We start from the raw sequence: 23,969 nt of genomic DNA, 5'->3' as shown, positions 1-23,969 counted from the left end.
ATTTGCATTTGTTTGACTTTTGTTATTGTTTTGTTCATCTGTTTGTAAGGTTATAAGACTATATTTTGGTATAATTAATAATATAATTAACATGTGTGCATGTTGGAATTAAACATTTTTCTGAAATAACCTGGGTTTGAGGATTGCTCTGGGCAAGTCTATAGAGCAAAAAAACCCAACCTGCGGCAGTGAGTGTCAGAGTCTGAGTCAAATGACTCGGGCTCATGCTGCAAGGCTAAAAGGAGCAGTGTAGATATTCAGGCCTGGGCTGGAGCCCGGGTTCCAAGACCCTCTCCCTCACTGGGTTTCAGAGCCTGGCTCCAGCATGAGCCCAAATGTCTACAGTGCTATTTTTAGCCCAGCAGTGCATGCCCAAGTCAGTTGACCTGAAATCTGAAACTTGCTACTGTGAGTCTTTTTGTGTGTGTGTGTGTGTAAATGCACCCAATGGTGATTTAAACTACTGGGATAAACAATTTGGGTTATTTTAGGTTTACATATTTCAGATTATTACACACCTGTGATGCAGTTTATAATAAGCAAAGGCCATCACGAGTACCCACAGACTAAGACAAACATCTGTAAAACCAGGAAATTTCATTGTGCAGATAGAGGTGGTGGGAGACCTCATTTTATTATTCACAATTATTTTATACCTTTCATAGTACTGGTGGCACTTCTTTACAGAGTGCACAATGTGTAGCTGTTGTCAACACACAACACAACATTGACATGAGGTCTGTGTAAACAAAACATTAGTGCTGAAATACAATAGACTCCATCACAGAGCCAGCATGGTCTATTGGATGAAGCATTGGAATGGGACTCAGGCGATCTCAGTTCTATTCCCAGCTCTGCTATGGCCCTTCTGTGTGAATTCAGTTAAATCTCTATTTCCCCTTCCCTTGTCTATTTAGACTGTAAGCTCTTTGGGGCAGGGAATCTCTCCCACTATGTGTTTGAATAGTGTCTAGCAGAATGAGGCCTCTAGGCATTGTCACAATACATAATAATCCTCAACCCCTTTCAGTTTAATAAAAAATTCTTCACAACTGCCTCACAAGTGACAATTGCCACTATGCAATTGTCTCCCAAGACATGGGGGTCCCTGACTCACTCCCAGCTTCTGAAAGCCTCCTTTGCTCCCCAAACATATACAAAAAGTATCTATATAACATAATCAAGAAAATTTACAAACAGAGGCTTAATATATGTGCTTGTCCATCTTTTACATAATAAAGAAAAAATATTGATCTTGTATTTACATGTCATGCACAGACAACCTAAAATTCTGGCATTTCCTAACTTTTAAATGCTTGATTTTGCAACCTTAACATTCTTTTTCATGTAGTTTTTGGTGTGTAATTTCCTAGGTTTTTAAACAAGCAAACTGAAAAAAAAAATCTGTCCTGTGGTATCATATTGGCCCAAACAGGTCATCAGCAGAGTTAGAATCTTTAGCTCCACCACATAGGCATCTTTCTGCCACGTAGAGTTAATAGAATAATGGATAGCTGTAGTGGGTTGTTATGTTCTGTGTGGACCAGTACTAAAAGCAGATGAGACACAAACTTTGCCAAGGGGCTCACAGATACTTGCTGACATCAGGTGAATGGTGAGAATCTTGGGTTCCATTCCGAGCCCTGGAGTGGGGTGTGCTCTGCTGGGTACTGACTCTTATGCATAAAGAAAAGGAGTACTTGTGGCACCTTAGAGACTAACAAATATATTTGAGCATAAGCTTTCGTGAGCTACGGCGAAAGCTTATGCTCAGATACATTTGTTAGTCTCTAAGGTTCCACAAGTACTCCTTTTCTTTTTGCAAATACAGACTAACACGGCTGCTACTCTGAAACTCTTATGCATGTTTCCCCTAAAGCTTGACCCTTTATTTTCCATCCCTTCCAACGTGTCCCTGTTCTAGTCCTGTCTCTTCCCCACTCCTGGCTCCTTGTCCCTGTCCTATTCTTTGCTACATAGGCTTCTCATCGCAGTCCAAGTCTCCTTGACCAGCCAGTCCCAGTTCTCCCCCTCCCAAATCCCTTGCCCCCCCTCATTGGTTTGCATCCCCAGTCTCCCTCTCTGGGTTTCTCATCCAATCTCAATCTCCTCTACCCACTCTACCTGGCTCCTTGTCCCTGTCTCCCCGATCCTTGGCTCTTTGTCTCAGTCTTTTAATTCAGTCAGTCCCAGTTCTCCCTCCACACCCCAGCTCCTTGTCAGGTCTTTCTCCCCTGCCCCTCACCCCCTGCCCATCCCACGCTAGTTCCTAGTCCTGGCCCCTTTATCCAGCCAATCCCAGTCTACTCCCCTGCCTCCACTTCTTTGTCAGATCTCAATGTCCATCTTCTTCCTCCCGATCCCAGCCAAGTCCTAGACTCCTTGCCAAACCATTACCAGCATCCCCTCCCCAGAGCGCCCATTCTCCTTATACAACCAGTCCCAGCCTTCTGCTCCCAGTCCTACTCTCCTTGCCAGTTCTAGTCCACCCTGCCCTGTTCCTGGCTCCCAGTCTGAGCCTTTCTTCTCCTTCCTGGCTTCCAGTCCCAGCCTCCCTTCCTCTTGGCTTCCAGTCCCCTTGCCCAGTCAATTCCAGTTTTCACCTCTCCAGTTCCCATTCTCCTCCCTGACTCCCAATCCCAGTTTCTCAACTCCCCTCCAGTCCCAGTCTCTCCAGACTTCTTGTCCCAATCTAGTCCCTTCCTTTTTGGTTTAGCATTTGTTCACTCTGCATTCGATCAGAAAGCATCCTCTTTCACACTGCTGGGGTGCCAGCCAGGGGATTATTGAGAGCCGAGGAGGGACAGGCTCCCTGCTCTAAATTCTGGTGCTTGGCACCCCATCCCAGCAGAGAGTGACAGTTACAGGGAAAGTCCAGCTTCACCTGTAGTCTATGGCTGGAGTTTTTCGGTGAGGGTTGGCGGGTGGGGATTAGGATGGTGCATGCATTGCCTGATTAGCAGTAGGAGCTGGGAGGGGATGGAGCATGCCCAGTGTGGACATAGGTGGCGAGTTATATGGGCCTGTGGTGCCCGGGCTCCAGCAATATTCAGAACCCGGGGGCCCAGCTCCACCAATGTTCAGGGCTGGGTCTCTCCCCCGGTCCCGCCTGCCGCTCCCCTGCACCTCCCTGCGTGTCCCCCGGCCTTCCCTTGCTGCCCCAGCTCCCCGGGAGCGGAGCACCCCTGTCTCTCCCCTGCAGCTCCATGCTGCCTCCCTGCATCAACTACCGCTGCAGGGTCCCAGTGCCCCCCAACCACAACTGGCAGGACAGGCTGACCCTGAGCCTGCCCTTCCCCCTCAGACACTTTCATTATCCAACGGGACCCTCCACTAGCACAGGGGGCCCCTCCGCCCACAGTCACCGCTCCTGCCCCATGCTGGACAAGGGGCAGCCCCACCCCCAGTGAAGCTACAGTGAGGGGCAGCAGCAGGGGAGGAGGTGCACATGTGATGGCAGCCCCCCCGCACGGCACCCACTGCAGGGGAGGCAAGGGGGCTTCCTGTACCTGAGAGGGGCCCTAGGAGCACGTGCAATGATAGTGGTGTGAGATGAGAGTGGTGCAGGGGGGAAGTGGGGGAGCCCTCCCCTGGAGCTCACTGCTGCCTGCGGGGAGAGGGCTGGTGGGAATCCTGCTCTCTGGCCTTTGCCCTGGGGCAGCCTGTCTGCACCCCAAACCCCTCATCCCCAGCCCTATCCCACCCCAGAGCCCTCACCCCCTGTACCCCAACCCTCTGCCCTAGCCCTGAGCCCCTCCCACACCCCAAACCCCTCATCCCCAGCCCCACCCCAGAGCCCCAGCCCTCTGCCTGAGCCCCCCCAACCCCTCATCACCAGCCCCACCCCAGAGCCCTCACATTTTTTTTTGCCAGACAAAAGACTATATTTTATATATATACACAGTATAAATTTTAAACAAACAATTTAATACTGTACACAGCAATGATGATTGTGAAGCTTGGTTGAGGTGGTGAAGTCAGAGGGTGGAAGAGGGTGGGATATTTCCCAGGGAATGCCTCACTGCTAAATGATGAACTAGCACTCAGCTGAGCTCTCAAGGGTTAATACATTGTTGTTAATGCAGTCTCACTCTATAAGGCAGCAGGAATGGAGGGGAGAGGCGGGAAGACAGCATGGCAGAGAAAGAGACAGAGACACACACCCTGTGTGTGAGAGAGAGACTTTGAGACAGCAGTTGCTGCCAGCAAGCTCCCTCCATTCTGAACCCTGCTGTGTCCCCCTCTGCTCTGTGAAGATGCGGAGGGGGACACCCTGACAACAACACCACTCTTTCCCCTCCCCACCTGCACATATGGTGACCAGATAGCAAGTGTGAAAAATCAGGTGAGGGAGTGGGGTGTTATAGGAGCCTATATATGAAAAAGACCTCAAAATCAGGACTGTCCCTATAAAATAGGGACATCTGGTCACCCTGTCTGCACAGCAAGCAGGAAGCTCCCGGAGCAGCTCCAGGACAGAGGGCAGGAGCAGCACATGGCAGTGGGGAGAGGGACAGCTGAACTGCCCAGCAATTGATAGCCTCCTGGGCAGCAGCCGCACAGGGAACTTAGGGGAGCTGATGCGGGGCTGTTGGCCCACCCTGGTTCCAAGCCCCCACCAGCTAGCTGCAACTGGCTGCTCTTCCTGCAAGCATTGGACAAAGCAGGCGGCTGCCAAACAACACTATAAGGGAGCACTGGGCAACTTTAAACGAGCATGTTCTCTAATTCAGAGGTTCTCAAACTGTGGTCCGTGGACCACCAGTGGTCCGCGAGCTCCATTCGGGTCGTTCACGGATAATTCCCTCTAAGGTGCACTCCTGGGTGACCGCACATGAGAGAATGAAGGGCCACCCACCTAATTAGTGGAGCTGCGCAGGCGTGGCTCCTCTAATTAGGTGCCTGGACTCTGGACAAGATGCACATGTAAGGGGAGGTGGTGGCGTTAAGGGAAATAGGGGGTAGGTAGGAGGGGCAGTGGGGTGAGAAGAGGGGGTGGGGGGAATTTGGGACGTCCAGGGATACAGCGCCCAGAGAAAGAGGCTCCAGGACTGTGGCTGCTGGGGAGAGGCCACCTTCCTTCCCAGCTTCAGCTCTGTGGCTGCTGTGGCAGGGGAGAGACCCCCCCCCCTTTCCAGCCAGAGCTCAGGGGCTGCTGCAGTGTGGGAGAGAGGGAGAGACCCCCCTTCTTCCCAGTCCCAGCTTGGGGGCTGCTGCGGCAGGGGAGAGAGGGAGAGACCCCCCTCCTCTCATTCCCAGCCCCAGCTTGGGGGCTGCTGTGGTGGGGGAGAGAGGGCACATCCATCGCATTAGAAATGTTAAGACTACTGATATTAAAATATGAGTTGTGTGCTTTTATGTGTAGAACAAAAAAAGTTAATTATTATTTAGGTTTTTTTAAAATATTGCACTTTTATCCAAAGTGCTTTACAATAGTTAGCTAACGGTACAAACAACATTTGGAAAGATCATTAAGTGGTCTGCCAAGACGCTCAGCAATTTTCAAGTGGTCCGCGGAAAAAGAAGTTTGAGAGCCACTGCTCTAATTGATCAGCAACGTAACAACAAAACAACGTTAACCGGGACGACTTTAAGTGAGGAGTTACTGTATATTGGCTTTCAAGGCAGGTGGTGGTGGAGGGGGACTTAGACCTGTTCTGGGCACCACCAAAAATTATACAAACCTGCCGCCCCTGAGTGTGGACAGAAGCTTGGGAGAACTGCTAAAATCTAAGAAGTCTTGACAGATCATATCTGAACATATTTTTCAAAAGTTTAAAACTTGGCCAGACTAGCAGCTCTAATACTGCCTTGCCTGCACTCTGCCCAGTAATCTGTTTCACTGGGACCAGACCACTCTACATTCCAAAGTTCGGAGCTACTTCCAGTTAAGCAAGCAAACAAACAATAATACACCTGACAGCAAAATGATTCCTTTCTCCCTCCATCCCTCAACATGGAATTTCTGTTATCCCCCAACTCCCCTCACAAAAATCTACCTTGATTTGAGGAGCAGAACAGAAAATATTCAGCCTAACCCCATGACAAATTTAAAGTTTGATATTTTTCAAACCACGATGGTTAGAAATAGAGGCTCTGTATTGTTGGGGGAAAAGGAGATTCCCTGCTTTTCCACAGGACAAAGAACACTTGCTTCTAGAGCTGGGAGATTCAAAGATAACAGGCCATTAAAAATGTAACAGAATTATATGTAGAAAAGTCATAATAGATCATTTCTAGAGGTTTCTATACTACATGTTTTTTATTTTTTTCTCCCTCTGAGTCCTGTACAGTTAGACTGGCCATATAGAGATATGAAAAAATAGTACCAAATTTTTAAAACTCTCTAAAACATTTCTAAAAGCTTTTTCTGAAAAATGTGGCCTAAGAGAATAAGAGGGTGTGGTATTTATTGGCACTATTTTAGAAAGAGTGGCATCACTCGTGATGTCTGTGCTGCCCTCAAGCAGAGAGGTGTGTGTGTATCTATCCCTCAGATGTGAGGTGGAGCAGGTCACAGTATTGCCAACTCTAAGCATTCAAAAATTGTGAGTCAGGCCCCCAAAATCATGAGTTTGGCTTAAAAATCATTACTTTTTTAAAAGAATAAATGTGGGATACTTTTTATTTGCCTCTGGTTTCTGAGCCTTTAGGTCATGGTTGCTTCTTGTTTTCAAGCTTTTCTCTGCAACCATGAAGGCTAGAAACTTTCTTCACTTGCGATTTTAAGAAAAATACTAAATATTGTGAGATGCGAAATAAAATCATGAGAGTTGGCAACACTGCATCTATGTAGCCACCAAGCAGAGGGGTGTGTAGGGGAGAATGAGTTGTGTGTCTGGGCCTCAGGTATAGAGGGGGACACATACGCAGGAGCCTGAGGTAGAGGGATGTATGTGTATGCATGGGGATGACCTGCAATAGAATGTGTGTGTGTGTGTGTAGCACTCAGGCATAGTGGAGGGGTGTGTGTATGACTTAGGTACAGAGAGGAGTATATAGAAGCAAATGTGCAGGTGGGCCTGATGCTTATGGCTAGGGTAGTGTGTGGACCACAGGCAGAGAGGTGTGTGCTTGTGGGCCTTGGGCATAGCAGTGGGGAGGGGATGTTGGTGGTTAAGGGTCCTCAGGCACAGGCTTCTATGGGAGGGCCTTAAGGGCAGAGTGTGTGTGTGTGTGGGGGGGAGGTGAGAGGGCCTCTGGCACAGGGCTTTTTGGAAAATAAATGGAACCTCAGACTCGTTTGCAATTGTAAACTCGTTTGCAATTGTGTATGTGAGAACCTCAGGCATAAGTATTAAGAACATAAGAATGGCCGTACTGGGTCAGACCAAAGCTCCGTCTAGCTCAGTATCCTGTCTTCTGACAGTGGCCAGGGCCAGATGCTTCAGAGGGAATGAACAGAGTAGGGCAAATATCGAGTGATCCATCCCTTCTTGTCCAGTCCCAGCTTCTGGCAGTCAGATGCTTAGGGACAATAAGAGCATGGCGTTGTGTCCCTGACCATCTTGGCTAATAGCCATTGATGGACCTATCCACTGATGGAACTTATCTAATTCTTTTTTTAACCTAGTTATACTTTTGGCTGTCACAACATCCTGGCAATGAGTTCCACCGGGTTGACTGTGTGTTGTGTGAAGAAGTACTTCCTTAAATTTGTTTTGAATCTGCTGACTATTAATTTAATTGAGTGAGCCCTGATTCTTATGGTATATGAATAACACTGCCTTAGTCACTTTCTCCACCTCATTCATGATTTTATAAACCTCTATCATATTCCCACTTAGTTGTCTCTTTTCTAAACTGAACAGTCCCAGTCTTTTAAATCTCTCCTAATATGGAAGCTGTTCCATGCCCCTAATCATTTTTTCTTTCCTGTACTTTTTCCAATTCTAATATCTCTTTTTTGAGATGGGGCAACCAGAACTGCATGCAGTATTAAAGTTGTGGGCGTACCATGGATTTATACAGTTGCATTATATTCTTTTCTGTCTTGTCTATCCCTTTCCTAAGGGTTCCTAACATTTTGTTAGCTTTTTTGACTGATGCTGCACACTGAGTAGATGTTTTTCAAAAACTATCAGTGATGACTCTAAGACCCTTTCTCAACCTGTAAGAGCTAATTTAGATCCAATCATTTTGTATGTATAGTTAGGATTATGTTTTCCAATGTGCATTACTTTGCATTAGGGCTGTCAAGCGATTAAAAAAATTAATCGCAATTAATCTCACTATTAAACAATAATAGAATACCATTTATTTAAATAATTTTGGATGTTTTCTACATTTTCAAATATATTGATTTCAATTACAACACAGAATACAAAGTGTACAGTCCTCAATTTATATTTATTTTTGATTACAAGTATTTGCACTGTAAAAAAACCAAAAGAAATAATATTTTTCATTTCACCTCATTCAACTACTTTAGTGCAATCTCTTTATCATAAAAGTTGAACTTATAAATGTAGAATTATCTACAAAAAAAACTGCATTCAAAAATAAAACAATATACAATTGTAGAGCCTGCAAGTCCACTCAGTCCTACTTCTTGTTCACCCAATCGCTCAGACAAACAAGTTTACATTTGCAGGAGATAATGCTTCCCACTTCCTGTATACAATTTCACCTGAAAGTGAGAACAGGCGTTCTCATGGCACTGTTGTAGCTGGCGTCACAAGATATTTACATGCCAAATGCGCTAAAGTTTCATATGTCCTTTCATGCTTCAACCACCATTCCAGAGAACATGCGTCCATGCTGATGACGGGTTCTGCTTGATAACAATCCAAAGCAGTGCAGACAGACACATGTTCATTTTCATTATCTGAGTCAGATGTCACCAACAGAAAGTTGATTTTCTTTTTTGGTGGTTTGGGTTCTGTAGTTTCTGCATCAGAGTGTTGCTCTTTTAAGACTTCTGAAAGCATGCTCCACATCTTGTCGCTCTCAGATTTTGGAAGGCACTTCAGATTCTTAAATCTTGTGTTGAGTGCTGTAGCTATCTTTAGAAATCTCACATTGGTACCTTCTTTTCATTTTGTGAAATCTACAGTAAAAGTTTCAGAGTAGCAGCCGTGTTAGTTTGTATTCGCAAAAAGAAAAGGAGTATTTGTGGCACCTTAGAGACTAACAAATATATTTGAGCATAAGCTTCTGTGAGCTACAGCTCACTTCATCAGATGCATTCAGTGGAAAATGCAGTGGGGAGATTTATATACATAGAGAACATGAAACAATGGGTGTTACCATACACACCGTAATGAGAATGATCACTTAAGGTGAACTATTACCAGCAGGAGAGCGGGGAGGGGTGGCAGGGGGAAGGGGGGGGGAAGAACTTTTTGTAGTGATAATCAAGGTGGGCAATTTCCAGCAGTTGAATGTCTGAGGAACAGTGGGGGGTGGGGAGGGGAATAAACAAGGGGAAATAGTTTTACTTTGTGTAATGACCCATCCACTCCCAGTCTCTATTCAAGTCTAAGTTAATTGTATCCAGTTTGCAAATTAATTCCAATTCACCAGTCTCTCGTTGGAATCTGTTTTTGAAGGTTTTTGTTGAAGAATTGCCACTTTTAGGTCTGTAATCGAGTGACCAAAGAGATTGAAGTGTTCTCCAACTGTTTTTTAAATGTTATAATTCTTGACGTCTGATTTGTGTCCATTTATTTTTTTACGTAGAGACTGTCCGGTTTGACCAATGTACATGGCAGAGGGGCATTGCTGGCACATATCACATTGGTAGATGTGCAAGTGAACGAGCCTCTGATAGTGTGGCTGATGTGATTAGGCCCTATGAATGTTTCCCCTGAATAGATATGTGGACACAGTTGGCAACGGGCTTTGTTGCAAGGATAGGTTCCCGGGTTAGTGGTTCTGTTGTGTGGTGTGTGGTTGCTGGTGAGCATTTGCTTCAGGTTGGGGGGCTGTCTGTAAGCAAGGACTGGCCTGTCTCCCAAGATCTGTGAGAGTGATGGGTCACCCTTCAGGGTAGGTTGTAGATCCTTGATGATGCGTTGGAGAGGTTTTAGTTGGGGGCTGAAGGTGATGGCTAGTGGTGTGTTCTGTTCTTTTCTTTGTTGGGCCTGTCCTGTAGTAGGTGACTTCTGGGTACTCTTCTGGCTCTGTCAATCTGTTTCTTCACTTCTGCAGGCGGGTATTGTAGTTGTAAGAATGCTTGATAGAGATCTTGTAGGTGTTTGTCTCTGTCTGAGGGGTTGGAGCAAATGCGGTTGTATCGTAGAGCTTGGCTGTAGACAATGGATCGTGTGGTGTGGTCTGGATGAAAGCTGGAGGTATGTAGGTAGGAATAGCGGTCAGTAGGTTTCCGGTATAGGGTGGTGTTTATGTGACCATCGAAGCCCTTGAGGAATTTGGGGGGAGGGATAGCTCAGTGGTTTGAGCATTGGCCTGCTAAACCCAGGGTTGTGAGTTCAATCCTTGAGGGGGCCATTTAGGGATCTGGGGCAAAAATTGGGGATTGGTCCTGCTTCAAGCAGGGGGTTGGACTAGATGACCTCCTGAGGTCCCTTCCAACCCTAACCTTCTATGATTCTATGAATTCCACCATGATTTCAACAATTTCCATCCCACCATCAACCTCAGCCTGGACCAGTCCACACAAGAGATCCACTTCCTGGACACTATGGTGCTAATAAGCGATGGTTACATAAACATATGGAATAGGGGCTTCCCACACAAGTGTATATAGGATGCCTCATAAAGGGGTGTGATTAGGAAGCTCATGTTTGTGTATTTGTGTTTGAGCACATGGGGATCTCAAATACCTGTGTGTTTGCATGGGGGTTCTAAAGGTGTGTGTTGAGAAGTATCAGGCATTGGTGTTTGAGCATGGTGGTGGGGGTCTCAATTAAGATTGTGTTAATGTAGATGAACGACCTCACAAAGCTGAATGCATATATGTGGGATGGACTTCAGGAATGGGTGAGTGCTTCTCTCTGGATCACAGGGCAAATTGTGCATGTGTCTGGCATGGGTAGTTGTGTGTGTAAGGGTCTCTTTTTTGGGGGGCACAGGGATGTGTATTGATGTTTTTGGAATACTGGCATGTGTGTGTTGCAATGGTCTCACTGACAGAGTGTATCACTGCCCTGATGTGTATAGGGGGAGGAGAGTGTGACAGATATAGCAATTTCCTGCAATATCCTTGGAAAATCTTAGTGTATTAAATGCAAAGTTTATGTATTGTTGTGGGCTGGGATTGTTACCTCTAGCTGGGGAGATGTGATGTGAGGGCTGGGAGTTCAAAGGACTATACTGTACTGAAATTGTGCCAGACAAGAATGGATTTTTGGGGACATTAGGTGTGCAATGGATTTCCAGGAAAATACCTAAGGAGAGGTTAAGGCAAATTCCCCACCTCTGGTTATGCAAAAACCCAGCCTTTTGAAGCTCTGCTCTGAGAAGGTAATTGTCTGCTGATTACCTATTCCTGGAGGTTGGAGGACAAAAGATCTGTATAAAGAAACAGGCTGATCTGCCCAGTTTGGGTTCTGGTACTGAATCTGAGAGAGCTAAACACTTGTAAACATAGGGAAAACCCAGTTATGGGTTCATGGCTTTTAAAATGCTCAGTGGTAAATTACAACTATAGGCAATTACGCTGTTCATGCCATTTGGAGAGAAAGCAACCTGCAGACGCTGGCCTGTTTAGGCCATCTGGCTTGTAGGGAACTGTGTAGTCTAGAAAAACCTTGGTCAGGAGGTGGAGGGATGCGGGTCTCAATCCAAGGCAGGTGATGGCTGAGGAGCCAGGAGCCTCGAGTGGATGTGCTTGCTTGGCCACGGAGGGGGGAATACAGATCAGATGCCTTGGACTGTGTCAGGGCTCTCTGGCACTGAAGTGTTTTCCCTAACCAGGAGCACGGGGTGTGTGCGTGTAGGGGCCAGGGGCTTGGAACACTGAGCGATGTGTGGGTGTGGACCCCTGGCAGCACCTCTCAGTGGGGCAGGGAGTCACTGGCCCCAGTGGGTGTATGTCTGCGGGCCCCTCTGAGGCTGGCGGCCTGGGCGGGGCGGTGCCCCTGGCACAGGGGTGTGTCTGTGCCGATGTTTCTGGAACATCCTGCCTGCTGCCCCCGCCGTCCGGAGAGATCTGTGAGGCCGCGCGTCACTGACGGGAGAGGAGGGGGGCGGGGCAGAGTATGCGTGTGTCAGGCGTTGGCTCGGTTGCCCCGTGCGCTCCCCGAGCGGAGGAGGAGGAGGAGGAGGAGGGGGGGGTGGGGGTGTGTGTATCTGTCTGTGCCTGCTGGGGGGGGCGGACACAGTGGAAACTTCCACTCCCTGCAGCAGCAGCGCGGAAGCCGCCGCAGGAGGGGGCGGGGCTGGCGCCTCACGCACGCGGCTCAGAGGCGGCCCCTCCCCCCCGCACGCTTCGGGCCGCCTGCGACCCTCGCCGGGCGCCAGCCCCGCGCAGCCCCCGGCCGGCTGCGGGCCGGAGGGGGCGCGGGCGGGGGGGAGGGGGCGCACCTAGCCCGGCCGGGGGCGGGGGGCTGGACTCGGCGGTGCCTGGCTCCGAGGCCGGCGGGGGGGCGGGGCGGCGCTGTGGGTGGAGCCTGCGCAGCTGGCGGCGGCGCCCTTTAAGCAGCGACGCTCGCCCGCCTCCCGCTTGTGCAGCCTGGGACCCAGCAGCGCCGCGCCGCGCCCGAGCAGCCCCAGCCCCGCCGCGCCCCCGCCCCCCACGTTCTGTCCCCATCGCGCCGCCGCCAGCAGGAGCAGGCGGAGGAGGAGGAGGATGCCCCGCTATGAGCTGGCTTTGATCCTGAAAGCCATGCAGAGGGTGAGTGAGGGAGGGACCCAGCCCCTGCCCCGCTGCTTCCCCCGTGCGGCTCCCCCGCCAGCCCGGTGCAGCGCCCGCGTGTCCCCGGCCCGCTCCGCGCCCGGCGGCGCCCTAGCGCTCGGTGCCGCCCCTCCCGACCTTGGCCCCCGCCTGTTCCCTGGCTCGTCCCTTCGGCCTCCCGCCGCCCCGCGGGCTGACCGCGCACGTGCGTGTCATGGGGACGGGCTCGCAGGTCTCGCCTGCCTGGGGCTGCGCGGGAGGGAAAAAAGGGGACAAGCCGTTGTGCCGGAGCCTGAAGGCCCCGGGCTTGGGCCGCTCAGCTGGGTAAGTGTGGGATGGGGAAGTGTGAGGTGCGCATCTGGCCCCGTGAAATAACCTCCCCCCTCCCTCCGCGTGCCCTTTCCTGCCCTTGCCCGGCTCAGCTAGGACCATCCTGGCTTGACAAGGTTGAGGGTTGACAACCCTAGGCTCAGCACTGGTTCCACTGTGTGGCTCCTCTCCACACCTCTGGTGGCTTATAGCAGGTCAGTGCTTAATCTGTAATGAACAGGGTTCCAGAGTTCAAGCAATTTATTTAATTTTCATAACCGTTGTGTCAAGCCTAGAGATGCTAGGGCTGAGCCCTGGCACAAATTAGGCAGTAGTAGATGCTAGGGTAGTTACAGCAGTGGCTGCTAGGTGCTCTCTCTCTCCTCACAAAGGCCTACAAGGAAGAGTGAAATCGTGATTTCACTCTTGTAAGTTACAGCGTTACCTTTTTTGCAGGGGAGAGAGTGCCAGTGTTGTGACCGTCTGACCCTGTCCATGCTAGGGAAATCTTTCAGATGGTTTCCACTGTTGTTAATGCCAGTTGAGCTCCTTTGATAATGATAGAGCTCTCAGAGTGTCACTAGTGTGGGTTCTAGCCCACGAAAGCTTATGCCCAAATAAATTTGTGAGTCTTTTAGGTGCCACAAGGACATCTCCTTGTTTTTGCTGATACAGACTAACACCGCTACCACCCTGAAACTAGTGTTAAGGGTTGCCAGATACTGCCATGGTTTTGGGTGCCTAGGAACCGCCTTAGATGATTTAAAAAAAAAAAAAAATTGCTCATAGGTCTGCACTGGGAGCCAAATCATTGTTGGCTATGTATGTATTTTTTTGTTTTTCTCTTAATTTCCCTAATGTGGGTAGGACTTTGAAACACACTTACTGTAAGGTTTCAGAGTAGCAGCCTTGTTAGCCTGTATTCGCAAAAAAAAAAGGAGTACTTGTGGTACCTTAGAGACTAACAAATTTATTTGAGTATAAGCTTTCGTGAGCTACAGCTCACTTCATCGCATGCATTCAGTGTAAGGGGAATATTTGGTATTCCTCTTTCCTGTCCCTCATGCTAAGTTACATACACAACCCAACTTTCTCCACCACTATAAAGCTTACTGCATAGGGTCCTTGCACAATGCTAGTGTCTAAATGCAGCAGCTTTTCTATTAGTGGAGGTACCTTTATATATACATTTAGTCTCTATGTTAGATTTTTTTTTAAAAAAGTGAGGTGTGGAGGTTACATTATACATTGCAGATTTTCTCCATTTGAATTGGGAGAGAAGGTATCACAGATCCGACAACACAGTGACGTACAAACAAAAAATTATAGTGCAAGCACGACTAGGAGTACTGTGGCTTTGAAGAGCCTCACAAGCATTCCTGGGGTTAGAACATGGTGAAGCAGAGATGTGCTTATGGTCACAGAATGCCTCGTATTTGCATTTATACATTATGGTAACAACTAAAATACTCTTTTTTTAAAAAGTTTGACTCTCCAGTATGTACTTTCTTAACAAATGTTCTGTTTTTAAGGCATTTCTGCAAACTAAAACGATTGGGTTAACTGTTTAGTAGTTCTGGTGAAATTAAGCTAGGTATAGAAACTTAAGTTTTTCTAACCTACTCCTTGTATCATAACTCTAAAATCTAGAGTTCCTCTTAAGTCTCATTTTAATTGGTTAACTAACTTGCTGTCTATAAATATCTTGCTGCAGTTTGATTTTCTGTGCAGTTAAAACCCTTTAAAGAGCAATTCTGTGCCAACTGGAGCTTCCCTAAAGTGGTGGTGCTGAATCTCAAGAAGTGGATTGTTTTAGTGAGCCCCATAAGATCTTTCCCTGCACAGCATATTGGTTTAAAAACTTTGTATTTTAAAGATTCTTAAGTGCAAAAACTATTACTGAGACTGTGATGTAAACACACCAAAGCAAGGAAATTCAGTTTGGGCTAATAGTCTGAAATCCTGTAATTAATTGCATTAGTCAATATTTATGACTTGAATGATTTAATACACACAATGGGGTCCTGAATAAACTAGATTTGAATTTGACACTATTTAGTATTTCCTGATCAAACAAAGAACCCTAGTGATGACTTTCTAGAAAAAGTTGAAATATTGTTTCTATATTTGAGACATCTTTGCAACTGCCATCCAAGAAATAGCATGTGAGACTTTGGTTCTGTCGCTGTGTCCAGCTGGGGTACTAATTTTGTCCAAATTATTTAATATCTATGGAAAGGCTTTGTATGGGAATATGGTGCTTAACTGCCACTTCTGCCTTTGACAATCTTCCTCTACCGTACTGAGAGGCCACAATAAGGATAGAGTGCTCCCAGGAGTTGCAGCACAAATGTATGGAGATGTACTTTCTGCCTTGAAGAGTTTACAGTCCCAAGATTACAAGTGATATGAAAGGTGAAGGTAGTAATGCACAGTAAAACTAATACAATACTTAAATTTTTTTTATTGTAAATCAAGTGCTAACTCTTTCTAACCACAAGCTGGCACTATACGCATTGTAGCAGAGGTGGGGCTTCAGGAGGAGAGCGTAGTGACGTTTCAAGTCAGTTCCAAGGGAATATATGGGGAAAGGGGAACTCTTCAGGAAACCACCTGCATATTCTCCCAGTTGTGGTGATGAACCTTCTAGTCCAGGGGTGGCCATCCTGAGTCTGAGAAGGAGCCAGTATTTACCAATGTACGTTGCCAAAGAGCCACAGTAACACATCAGCAGCCCCCCATCAGCACCCCCTCCCCGGCTCCCAGCACTTCCCACCCACCGGCAGCCCTGCTGATCAGCGCCTCCCCCTCCCTCCCCACACCTCCTGCATGCCACAAAACAGCTGATCAGGAGATTTGGGATGGGATGGGGAGGAGTGAGGACATGGCAGGCTCGGGAGGGCGTGGGAAGGGATGGAGTGGGGGTAGGGCCTGTGGCAGAGCCAGGGGTTGACCAGTGAGCACCCCCTGGCACATTGGAAAGTTGGCACCTGTAGCTCCAGCACCGGAGTCAGTGCCTGTACAAGGAGCTGCATATTAACTTCTGAAGAGCCACAGACTGGCCACCCCTGTCCTAGTCAGTGAGGGCTTGGAAATGGTTTTGTTGTGCTCTAATGCAGTTCCTCAGATTGACCTGAAGGGGGCAATATGAGACATTCCTGGCAGCATGGGACAGAGGTAGGACCTATACTCTGATCCCTTGTGTGGCATTGCCTGTTGCTGCAACTTGACTTGTGAATTGGCATACCTCTCTTCAATAAATCCTACAGTTAGTTTTTTTTCTGATTCAGCTGTCTACTTTCATGTTAAATATTTTTAGTTCCCTTCAAGAGGAAAAAATATTCAGGGGTTTTGGGATGAATTCAGTTTCGTAACCAATTGCATAGATCATGAAATATCAATTAACTTTTTTCATATATAATTCTCCTGTTTCAGCAAATTATTTCACTAATATCCTGTGATCCTGCAAAGCAGTGGTTCTTAACCTCGGTGCGCCGCTTGTGTAGGGAAAGCCCCTGGCAGGCCAGGCCAGTTTGTTTACCTGCTGTGTCAGCGGGTTCGGCCGATCGCGGCTCCCACTGGCTGCGGTTCGCTGCTCCAGGCCAATGGGGGCTGCAGGAAGGGCGGCCAGTACGTCCCTTGGCCCGCACCGCTTCCCCCAGCCCTCATTGGTCTGGAGCGGCGAACCAAGGCCAGTGGGAGCTGCGATCGGCCAAACCTGCGGAAGCGGCAGGTAAACAAACCGGCCCGGCCTGCCAGGGGCTTTCCCTGAACAAGCGGCACCCCTAGGTTGAGAACCACTGCTCTAAAGGCTTCTCTTGCTTCTCAATTTGACTTTAGTATGTTCGCGTGCTAACTTTTTTTTTAAGCATGTATTGTTTGCCATCCAAGCAGGATGCCATGTTTTAATAAATTCTCTGCCTGCTGTGAAGAATGTTCAGCTATATTAGGGAAGCCCAGGCTATGGACAAAAGTGCTGCCTGACAACTTGATCTCCCTCCCTCCCTGCTGGAGTAACTTGCAGGTAGTCCTCTTCCCCTCCCAGTCTCTCACGAGGCTCATAACTTTTTCACAGTAAGCTCTTCATGCAGTCTAAGTCAAAGACGTTAATTGTGTATTTCGTGCCTAACACTGTGAGATGTGTAGTCATTCTTCTTTTGTCATGAGTCCATAGTCTGGGTCCAGCTTCTCATGAGAGCTCTATCTCCTGCTATAACTATTCTTGTGGAAGCACTTTTTTTTGCAAGCCTTGTATATAAATAAACTTTCTAAGAGTACTACCTTCTGGACTGAAATATCTGATGTTTGGATGCTGGAGTGGGGAGAAAGGAAATGGCAATCTGTGTGGCTCATGGTCCATACAGCAATTCTGGATGTGAGCAGGCACAGACAGAGGCCTCATGGGTTGAGGAGAACAGTAGATAGTGGGCAGTGGATTGTGTAAATCAAGAAGTGTGATGGAAGCCCCTGAGTTTGGGATGTGAAGTAATACAGAAGACTGTGATTCAGGAAACCTGAGTTCTAATCTCGGCTCATTTATCTCGTGACTGGGCAAGTCATTTAATCTTTGTACTTCAGTTTGTCCACTTGTAAAATTTGCTCATCAGTCTAGCAGAGAACATGATCCAATAGCTGGAAGTTGAAACTAGACCAATTCAGACTGGAAATAAAGCATATATTTTTAACTGTGAGGATAATTAGCCATTGAAACAATTTACCAAGGGTAATGAATACTCCATCACTGACTATTTTAAAATCCAGATTGCATGCCTTTCTAAAAGAGAAGCAGTGAAATTATCTTGGGGAAATTCTATGGCCATGTCATATGGGAGGTTAGATTACTAGAATATCATTTTACAGGTGTGAATGGGATTCATAGATTCTAAGGCTAGAAGGTAATTATGATCATGTAGTCTCTCACCTCCTGTATAACACAGGCCATAGAACTTCCCCCATATAATTCCTAGAGCACATCTTTTTAGAAAAATATCCATCCTAATTTTAAAATTGTCACAGTGGAGTCTCTATCATTGACTCTTGGTACAGTGTTCCAATGGCTAACTACTATCATGTTTAAAAAATTTACACCTTATTTTCAGTCTGAATTCAGCTAACATCAACTTCCAGCGATTGGATTGCATAATACCTTTCTCTGCTACACCGAAGAGCCTACAATTAAATACTTTTTTCCCATGTAGATAGATATTTATGTGCTGTGATCAAGTTGCCCCTTAACTTTCTCTTTGTTAAGCTAAACAGATTGAACTCCTTGGGTTGATCACACTTGTAAATCAGATTTTTAAATCTTTTAACCATGCTCTTGGCTCTTTGCTCTTCTGGCTCAAGATGTCTCTGGCTTATCAACATACTTATTGAACTGTGGGCACCAGAACTGGACACAGTACTCCAGCAGTAGTTGCACCAGTTCCAAATACAATGGTAAAATAACCTCTCTACTCCTATTCAAGATTCTCCTGTTCATGTATCCCAGGATTGCAGTAGCTCTTTTGGCCACAGCATCACACTAGGAGTTCATGTTGAGCTGATTATCCTCTATCACCACCCCCAAATCTTTCCTAGTCACAGCTTCATAGGATAAAGTCCCCCATCCTGTAAGTGTGGCCTACATTCTTTGTTCTTAAATTGATACGTTTACACTGTTTGCATGTGCCCAGTTTACCAGGTGATCCAGATTGCTCTGAATTTAGTGACCTTTAACCTGTCCTCATTATTTACCACTTCCCCATCTGCAAAGATTCAGTGATGACATTTTCTTCCAGGCCATTAGTAAAAAATGTTAAGTAGCGTAGGGCCAAGAACAGGGCCCTTCAGGACTCCATTGGAAACAGACCTGCCTGATGACTATTTCCCATTTATGGTCACATTTTTTGAGACCTATCCATTAGCCAGATTTAAATCCACTATTGTGTGCCATTTTATTTTTAATCAGCATCTTGTGCAGTACCAAGTGAAATGGTTTACAGTAGTCTAAGTATGTTATGTAACCACTATTACCTTTAGTAACCAATTTTGTAATCTCGTAAAAAAAAAATCAAGTTAACTTCACAGGATCTTTTTTCCGTAAAGCCAGTTAGCCCCACTCTCAAGCCTAGGTTCTTTAGGTACACCCTTGCTGCCTTATCTGTTAAGGCCAAAGAGACTTTTCATGCTCATCAGGGCCTGCAGTCCTTGCCCTCTTGTCCTGAAAAAGGAAAGAACACAGGCTGGCTGGAGCTCATAAGCAGTTAAGGGAAGGGGTCTTCATTCACTAGGAGCTCCTGAATGGGCTTGAGGAGGAGGGTGAGCTGAGGGCAGCATAGGGTTTCAGAAATTGTATGGAGGGCCGGTTAGGGGAGGCTCTGCCTCCACAAACAGCAAGGTGTGGCCCAGCCCCCCTGCTTCTTGCCCCCTGATGGGGGGGCCCCCCCCATGACTCCTGCCCCATCCACCCCCCCACCCCGCCTGCCCTCTGTCCCCTGACTGCTCCCGTCCCATTCAACCCCCCCGTACCCTGACCCCTATCCACACCCCTGACCACTCTCCCGACCCCCGAACTTCCCTGCCCTCTATCCAGCCCTGTTCCCTGCCCCCTTACTGTGCTGCCTGGAGCACCAGTGGCAGGCGGCACAGCTGCACCAGGACAGGCAGCTGTGCTGTCCGGCTGGAGCCAGTCACGCCCCGCGCAGCACAGAGCACCAGGTCAGGCTGGGCTCTGCAGCTGCTGTGCCTGGCAAGAGTTCATGGCCACGCCTCCCAGAGCGTTGCGCCAACAGTGCAGTGAGCTGAGGGGGAGGAGGAACAGCAGGGGAGGGGCCGAGGGCTAGCCTCCCAGGCCAGGAGGTCGGGCCAGGTAGAACGGTCCCGTGGGCTGTAGTTTGCCCATCTCTGTCCTATGCCCTGGCCTGCCAGATTGGAAGGGTTACAAGAGCGGGGCCCAGGGTACACAGGAAAATGTCTCCAGCACATCTTAAGGCCATTAAAAACTACATTAGACACAATGGTAATGTGTTCTCTATAAATCTGCATGAAATTAGAGGATGTGTGTTAACAGAACTTGTGATGTGACAGCAGCCCACTTAATGCTGGTGATGTATGAGGAAAATTGGGAAAACCAATGTTTCATGCTCCTCTTCAATACCCTTTGTTGAAAGAAGGAGCGGTTGGATGATGGCATCTTTATGGGGCAGAGTTTACATGAAAACCTTGACTCTTGAGTTGCCATGGTTTCTCACTGTTGTGGAGTTGAATTCTAAAACTATCTCAAGTTGTTATGTACTGAGACCATGATATAGATACCTGCTTAATATCCCTACATAAAAGTAGATGAAATCTACAACATTACTGAAATGTCACTTTAAAAGGACCTTACAGTTTTCAGTGCAATATTTGTGGCCTCACGTCTGTTTCATAAGCTGCTGCTTGAGAGAACTTGGTAAGATGAGCACAGCTCAAACCTGCAGAAAGGATACAACATTGAGATGCTTCATTTCTGATTACTCACATGATTTGAACTTAATGTTCAGAAATTATTGCATCTCTGATTGTGAACCCAGAGAAATGAGAAAGTGGAGTATGCTAATAAAGTTTGTGAATGATACAAAGCTGGGAGGTATTGCCAATTTAGAGAAGGATCGGGATATCATACAGGAGGATCTGGATGACCTTGTAAACTGGAGTAATAGTAATAGGATGAAATTGAATAGTGAGAAGTGTAAAGTCATGCATTTAGGGATTAATAACAAGAATTTTAGTTATAAGCTGGGGACGCATCAATTAGACGTAATGGAGGAGGAGAAGGACCTTGGGATGACTATGAGCCGCCAATGTGATATGGTCAAGAAGAAAGCTAATGCAGTCTTGGGATGCATCAGGTGAGGTATTTCCAGTAGGGATAAGGAACTGTTAGCACCATTATACAAGGCACTGGTGAGACCTCACCTGGAATACTGTGTGCAGTTCTGGTCTCCCATGTTTAAGAAGGATGAATTCAAACTGGAACAGGTACAGAGAAGAGCTACTAGGATGATCTGAGGAAAGGAAAACCTGTCTTATGAAAGGAGACTCAAGGAGCTTGGCTTGTTTAGCCTAACCAAAAGAAGGCTGAGGGGAGATATGATTGCTCTCTATAAATAAATACCAGAGAGGGAGAGGAATTATTTAAGCTCAGTACCAATGTGGACACAAGAACAAATGGATATAAACTGGCCATCGGGAAGTTTAGACTTGAAATTAGACCAAGGTTTCTAACTGTCAGAGGAGTGAAGTTCTGGAATAGCCTTTCAAGGGAAGCAATGGGGGCAAAAGATCTATCTGGCTTCAAGATTAAACTTGGTAAGTTTATGGAGGAGATGGTCTGATGGGATAACATGATTTTGGCAATTAATTGATCTTTAACTATTCATGGTAAATAGGCCCAATGGCCTGTGATGGGATGTTAGATGGGGTGAGATCTGAGTTACTACAGAGAATTCATTCCTGGGTATCTGGTTGGTGAATCTTGCCCACATGCTCAGGGTTCAGCTGATCGCCATATTTGGGGTCAGGAAGGAATTTTCCTCCAGGGCAGATTGGAAGAGGCCCTGGGAGTTTTTCGTCATCCTCTGTAGCATGGGGCACAGGTCACTTGCTGGAGGATTCTCTGCACCTTGAAGTTTTTAAACCATAATTTGAGGACTTCAGTAGCTCAGACATAGGTGAGAGGTTTATTGCAGGGGTGGGTGGGTGGGTGAGATTCTGTGGCCTGCATTATGCAGGAGGTCAGACTAGATGATCATAATGGTCCCTTCTGACCTTTAATATCTATAAGTCTATGAGAACCAGCATTGTTTGTTCAAAAACAAACATCTTTCTCCCACCCCCAGTCCCCAGCCAAGCTCTTTTTTAAAATCTGCCCCACATGTTTAGGCATCTAAGTATGGATTTAGGGGACTATCTTTTGGCACAATTTTTGAAGCTCTTGCCCTATAGTCTTATCACAAAAATAAATAGTACTCTCACCCTTGGAGCACATAACCTAGAGTAGTGATGGAGTTCTAAAGGCATGGAAAATGGGTTTAAAATAGAAGTGTTGGACTCAGGTTTTCCTGTAATCAAAAAAGAGGATACTAGTTGGAACACTTAGTTAATACGCTGGCCTTGCACTGCTGGAGTCCTGGCTTCAAATTTTGGCTTGGGTTACAAATGAAAGTTTGACTTAATACTAATTCCCATTGGATGTTAGAAAAAGTCTACATAATCAGTCCCTTGTCCAAGAGAAACCCCAGAATTGAACTTGCTGGTACTGGTAGAGCTCTAAGGAGAAATTCATATAACACATCTGCTCTATTCATAACTCTAGCTATTGCTCTGATTCATCAACAGAAGTCCTTTGGAATGCAGTGCGCATTAAGTATTTCTCCTAAGAAAACAATCAGTTTAAATAATGACAGTGGTGTTACTGATGTAATAATGTCTGTCTTCATCCACGGGCTCTCTAATATGAGCATGGGCTCTGTCTTGCATGCACTAAGATTATGTAGTTCAGGGATTCTGTCTAGTAAATTTGGGGTAGTACCTGTTGCTATACTTCCCGTGTATGTGTGGTTTTCTTTTTTTTTCTTTTCCCCCATTAACTCACCTCCTCCTGTTAATTTTTTTTAAAATTTGTCTGTACATGTGTTGCAGGCAGTGCAAGCTGCTTCAGTCTGCCTGCCAGCATGGCTCAACCTTGATGTGGAGAGGCAACCTCTAGGAGTCAGGGGGCAACTCATTCACTCTGCCTCTCTGCTACAACTGCCAACGAGGATGTCAGTTGGCGGCTTTATTGGCTTAGCGGGCAGGGTGGTTTCAGCCAGTCACGGCTCCCTGAGTTTTACCATGTTGACCTGAAAATGAGTGTAAAATATTTTGCTCCTTTTCCTTGTCAACCCTTTGTTTATACTACTTCGGAGGCTCTTGTCTGGGTCTCATATGACCCACAGATTGGGCACCTTGCTCTGCCCATATTTCCTTCTAGCTTTTTCCAGCACTGCTGTGAAAGCTTGCTTTTTCTTGAACCTATGTAGGCCCTGGCTTTTGAAGCTGTGGACGGATAACTAATAATATGGACACTTAGCTGTCAGTAATTAACCTTACACAATTGACCTTTTTTTTACCAGTCTGCTCAACTGCCATAAGATTCTATCTGGTCAGTGTCCACTTTGGGCTGTTGTGTGCCTGCTAATGACCTAGGCAAAATTTTTCCAAATTTGGTTGCCAAAAAAGTGGTTTAATTTTCAGAGGTGCTGAGCACTTGCAGCTCCTGGTGACTTCAGGGGATGCAGAGGATGTTCAGTGTCTATGAAAATTAAGTCACTCTTGTTTGGGTACTTTAACTTCAGGCAGCAAAGTATAAAAACTTAATCTTTTATTTTTATTAAAACATGTGAACAGAATCTTCATGTTATTTGGTAACTGACATATTACTATAGTACATCTAGGGTCCCGTGTTTATATGTAACTTATACAAGTTTTTTGTTCTTGTTTTAATGAACAGGTGGAGGCCCAAACCTGTTTCCTCAGATGTGAGGGGTTTTGGGAACATGGAGAGTGGTGAAGATATAGCATCTCAATCCTGGGGATTCATGGGGAAGGAAAGTGGAGGCAGTTACATAACGGGGTTACTCTTCTGCACTTTTTTGGCTCTTGCCTGTAGCACAGATCCAGCAGGAGCTGCACTGCTGTTGTCTTAGTTCTTCATAGTTGTCTTGTGCCAACCATGGTTGCATACCATAAAATATCTGTGGGGTCAGCAGAGGGCTGTGTTGGGAAGAGTGCCAAGTCCTTGGCTGTGGCCCCTCTTTTTCCTCAAACCTGCTAAAGCCCGACACTTGTGGTATATTTA

At 46.7% G+C, this 23,969-nt stretch overlaps 2 protein-coding genes across 3 annotated transcripts in view; both read left to right on the top strand.

Annotated features, from left to right (window-relative positions):
* Nucleotides 1-12,523: 12,523 nt before the first annotated feature.
* The window catches only part of MRPS6 (mitochondrial ribosomal protein S6), a 75,699-nt gene continuing 64,253 nt past the window's right edge, over nucleotides 12,524-23,969 (top strand). Inside the window, exon 1 of the mRNA XM_077818890.1 lies at nucleotides 12,524-12,799. Within this exon, the coding sequence (XP_077675016.1) occupies nucleotides 12,755-12,799 (45 nt within the window). The 5' untranslated portion in view covers nucleotides 12,524-12,754. The remainder of the gene's footprint in view (nucleotides 12,800-23,969) is intronic.
* SLC5A3 (solute carrier family 5 member 3) overlaps nucleotides 12,676-23,969 on the top strand; it is a 32,191-nt gene continuing 20,897 nt past the window's right edge. For both annotated transcript variants that reach the window (XR_013346378.1, XM_077818873.1), the window contains exon 1: nucleotides 12,676-12,799. The gene's annotated coding sequence lies outside the window, so the exon portion shown is untranslated. The remainder of the gene's footprint in view (nucleotides 12,800-23,969) is intronic.

The sequence above is a fragment of the Eretmochelys imbricata genome, chromosome 1 (assembly GCF_965152235.1).
Source record: "Eretmochelys imbricata isolate rEreImb1 chromosome 1, rEreImb1.hap1, whole genome shotgun sequence".
Classification (NCBI taxonomy): domain Eukaryota; kingdom Metazoa; phylum Chordata; order Testudines; family Cheloniidae; genus Eretmochelys; species Eretmochelys imbricata.
The sequence above is the reverse complement of the archived record's forward strand: the minus strand, read 5'-3'. Positions and strand labels throughout refer to the sequence as shown.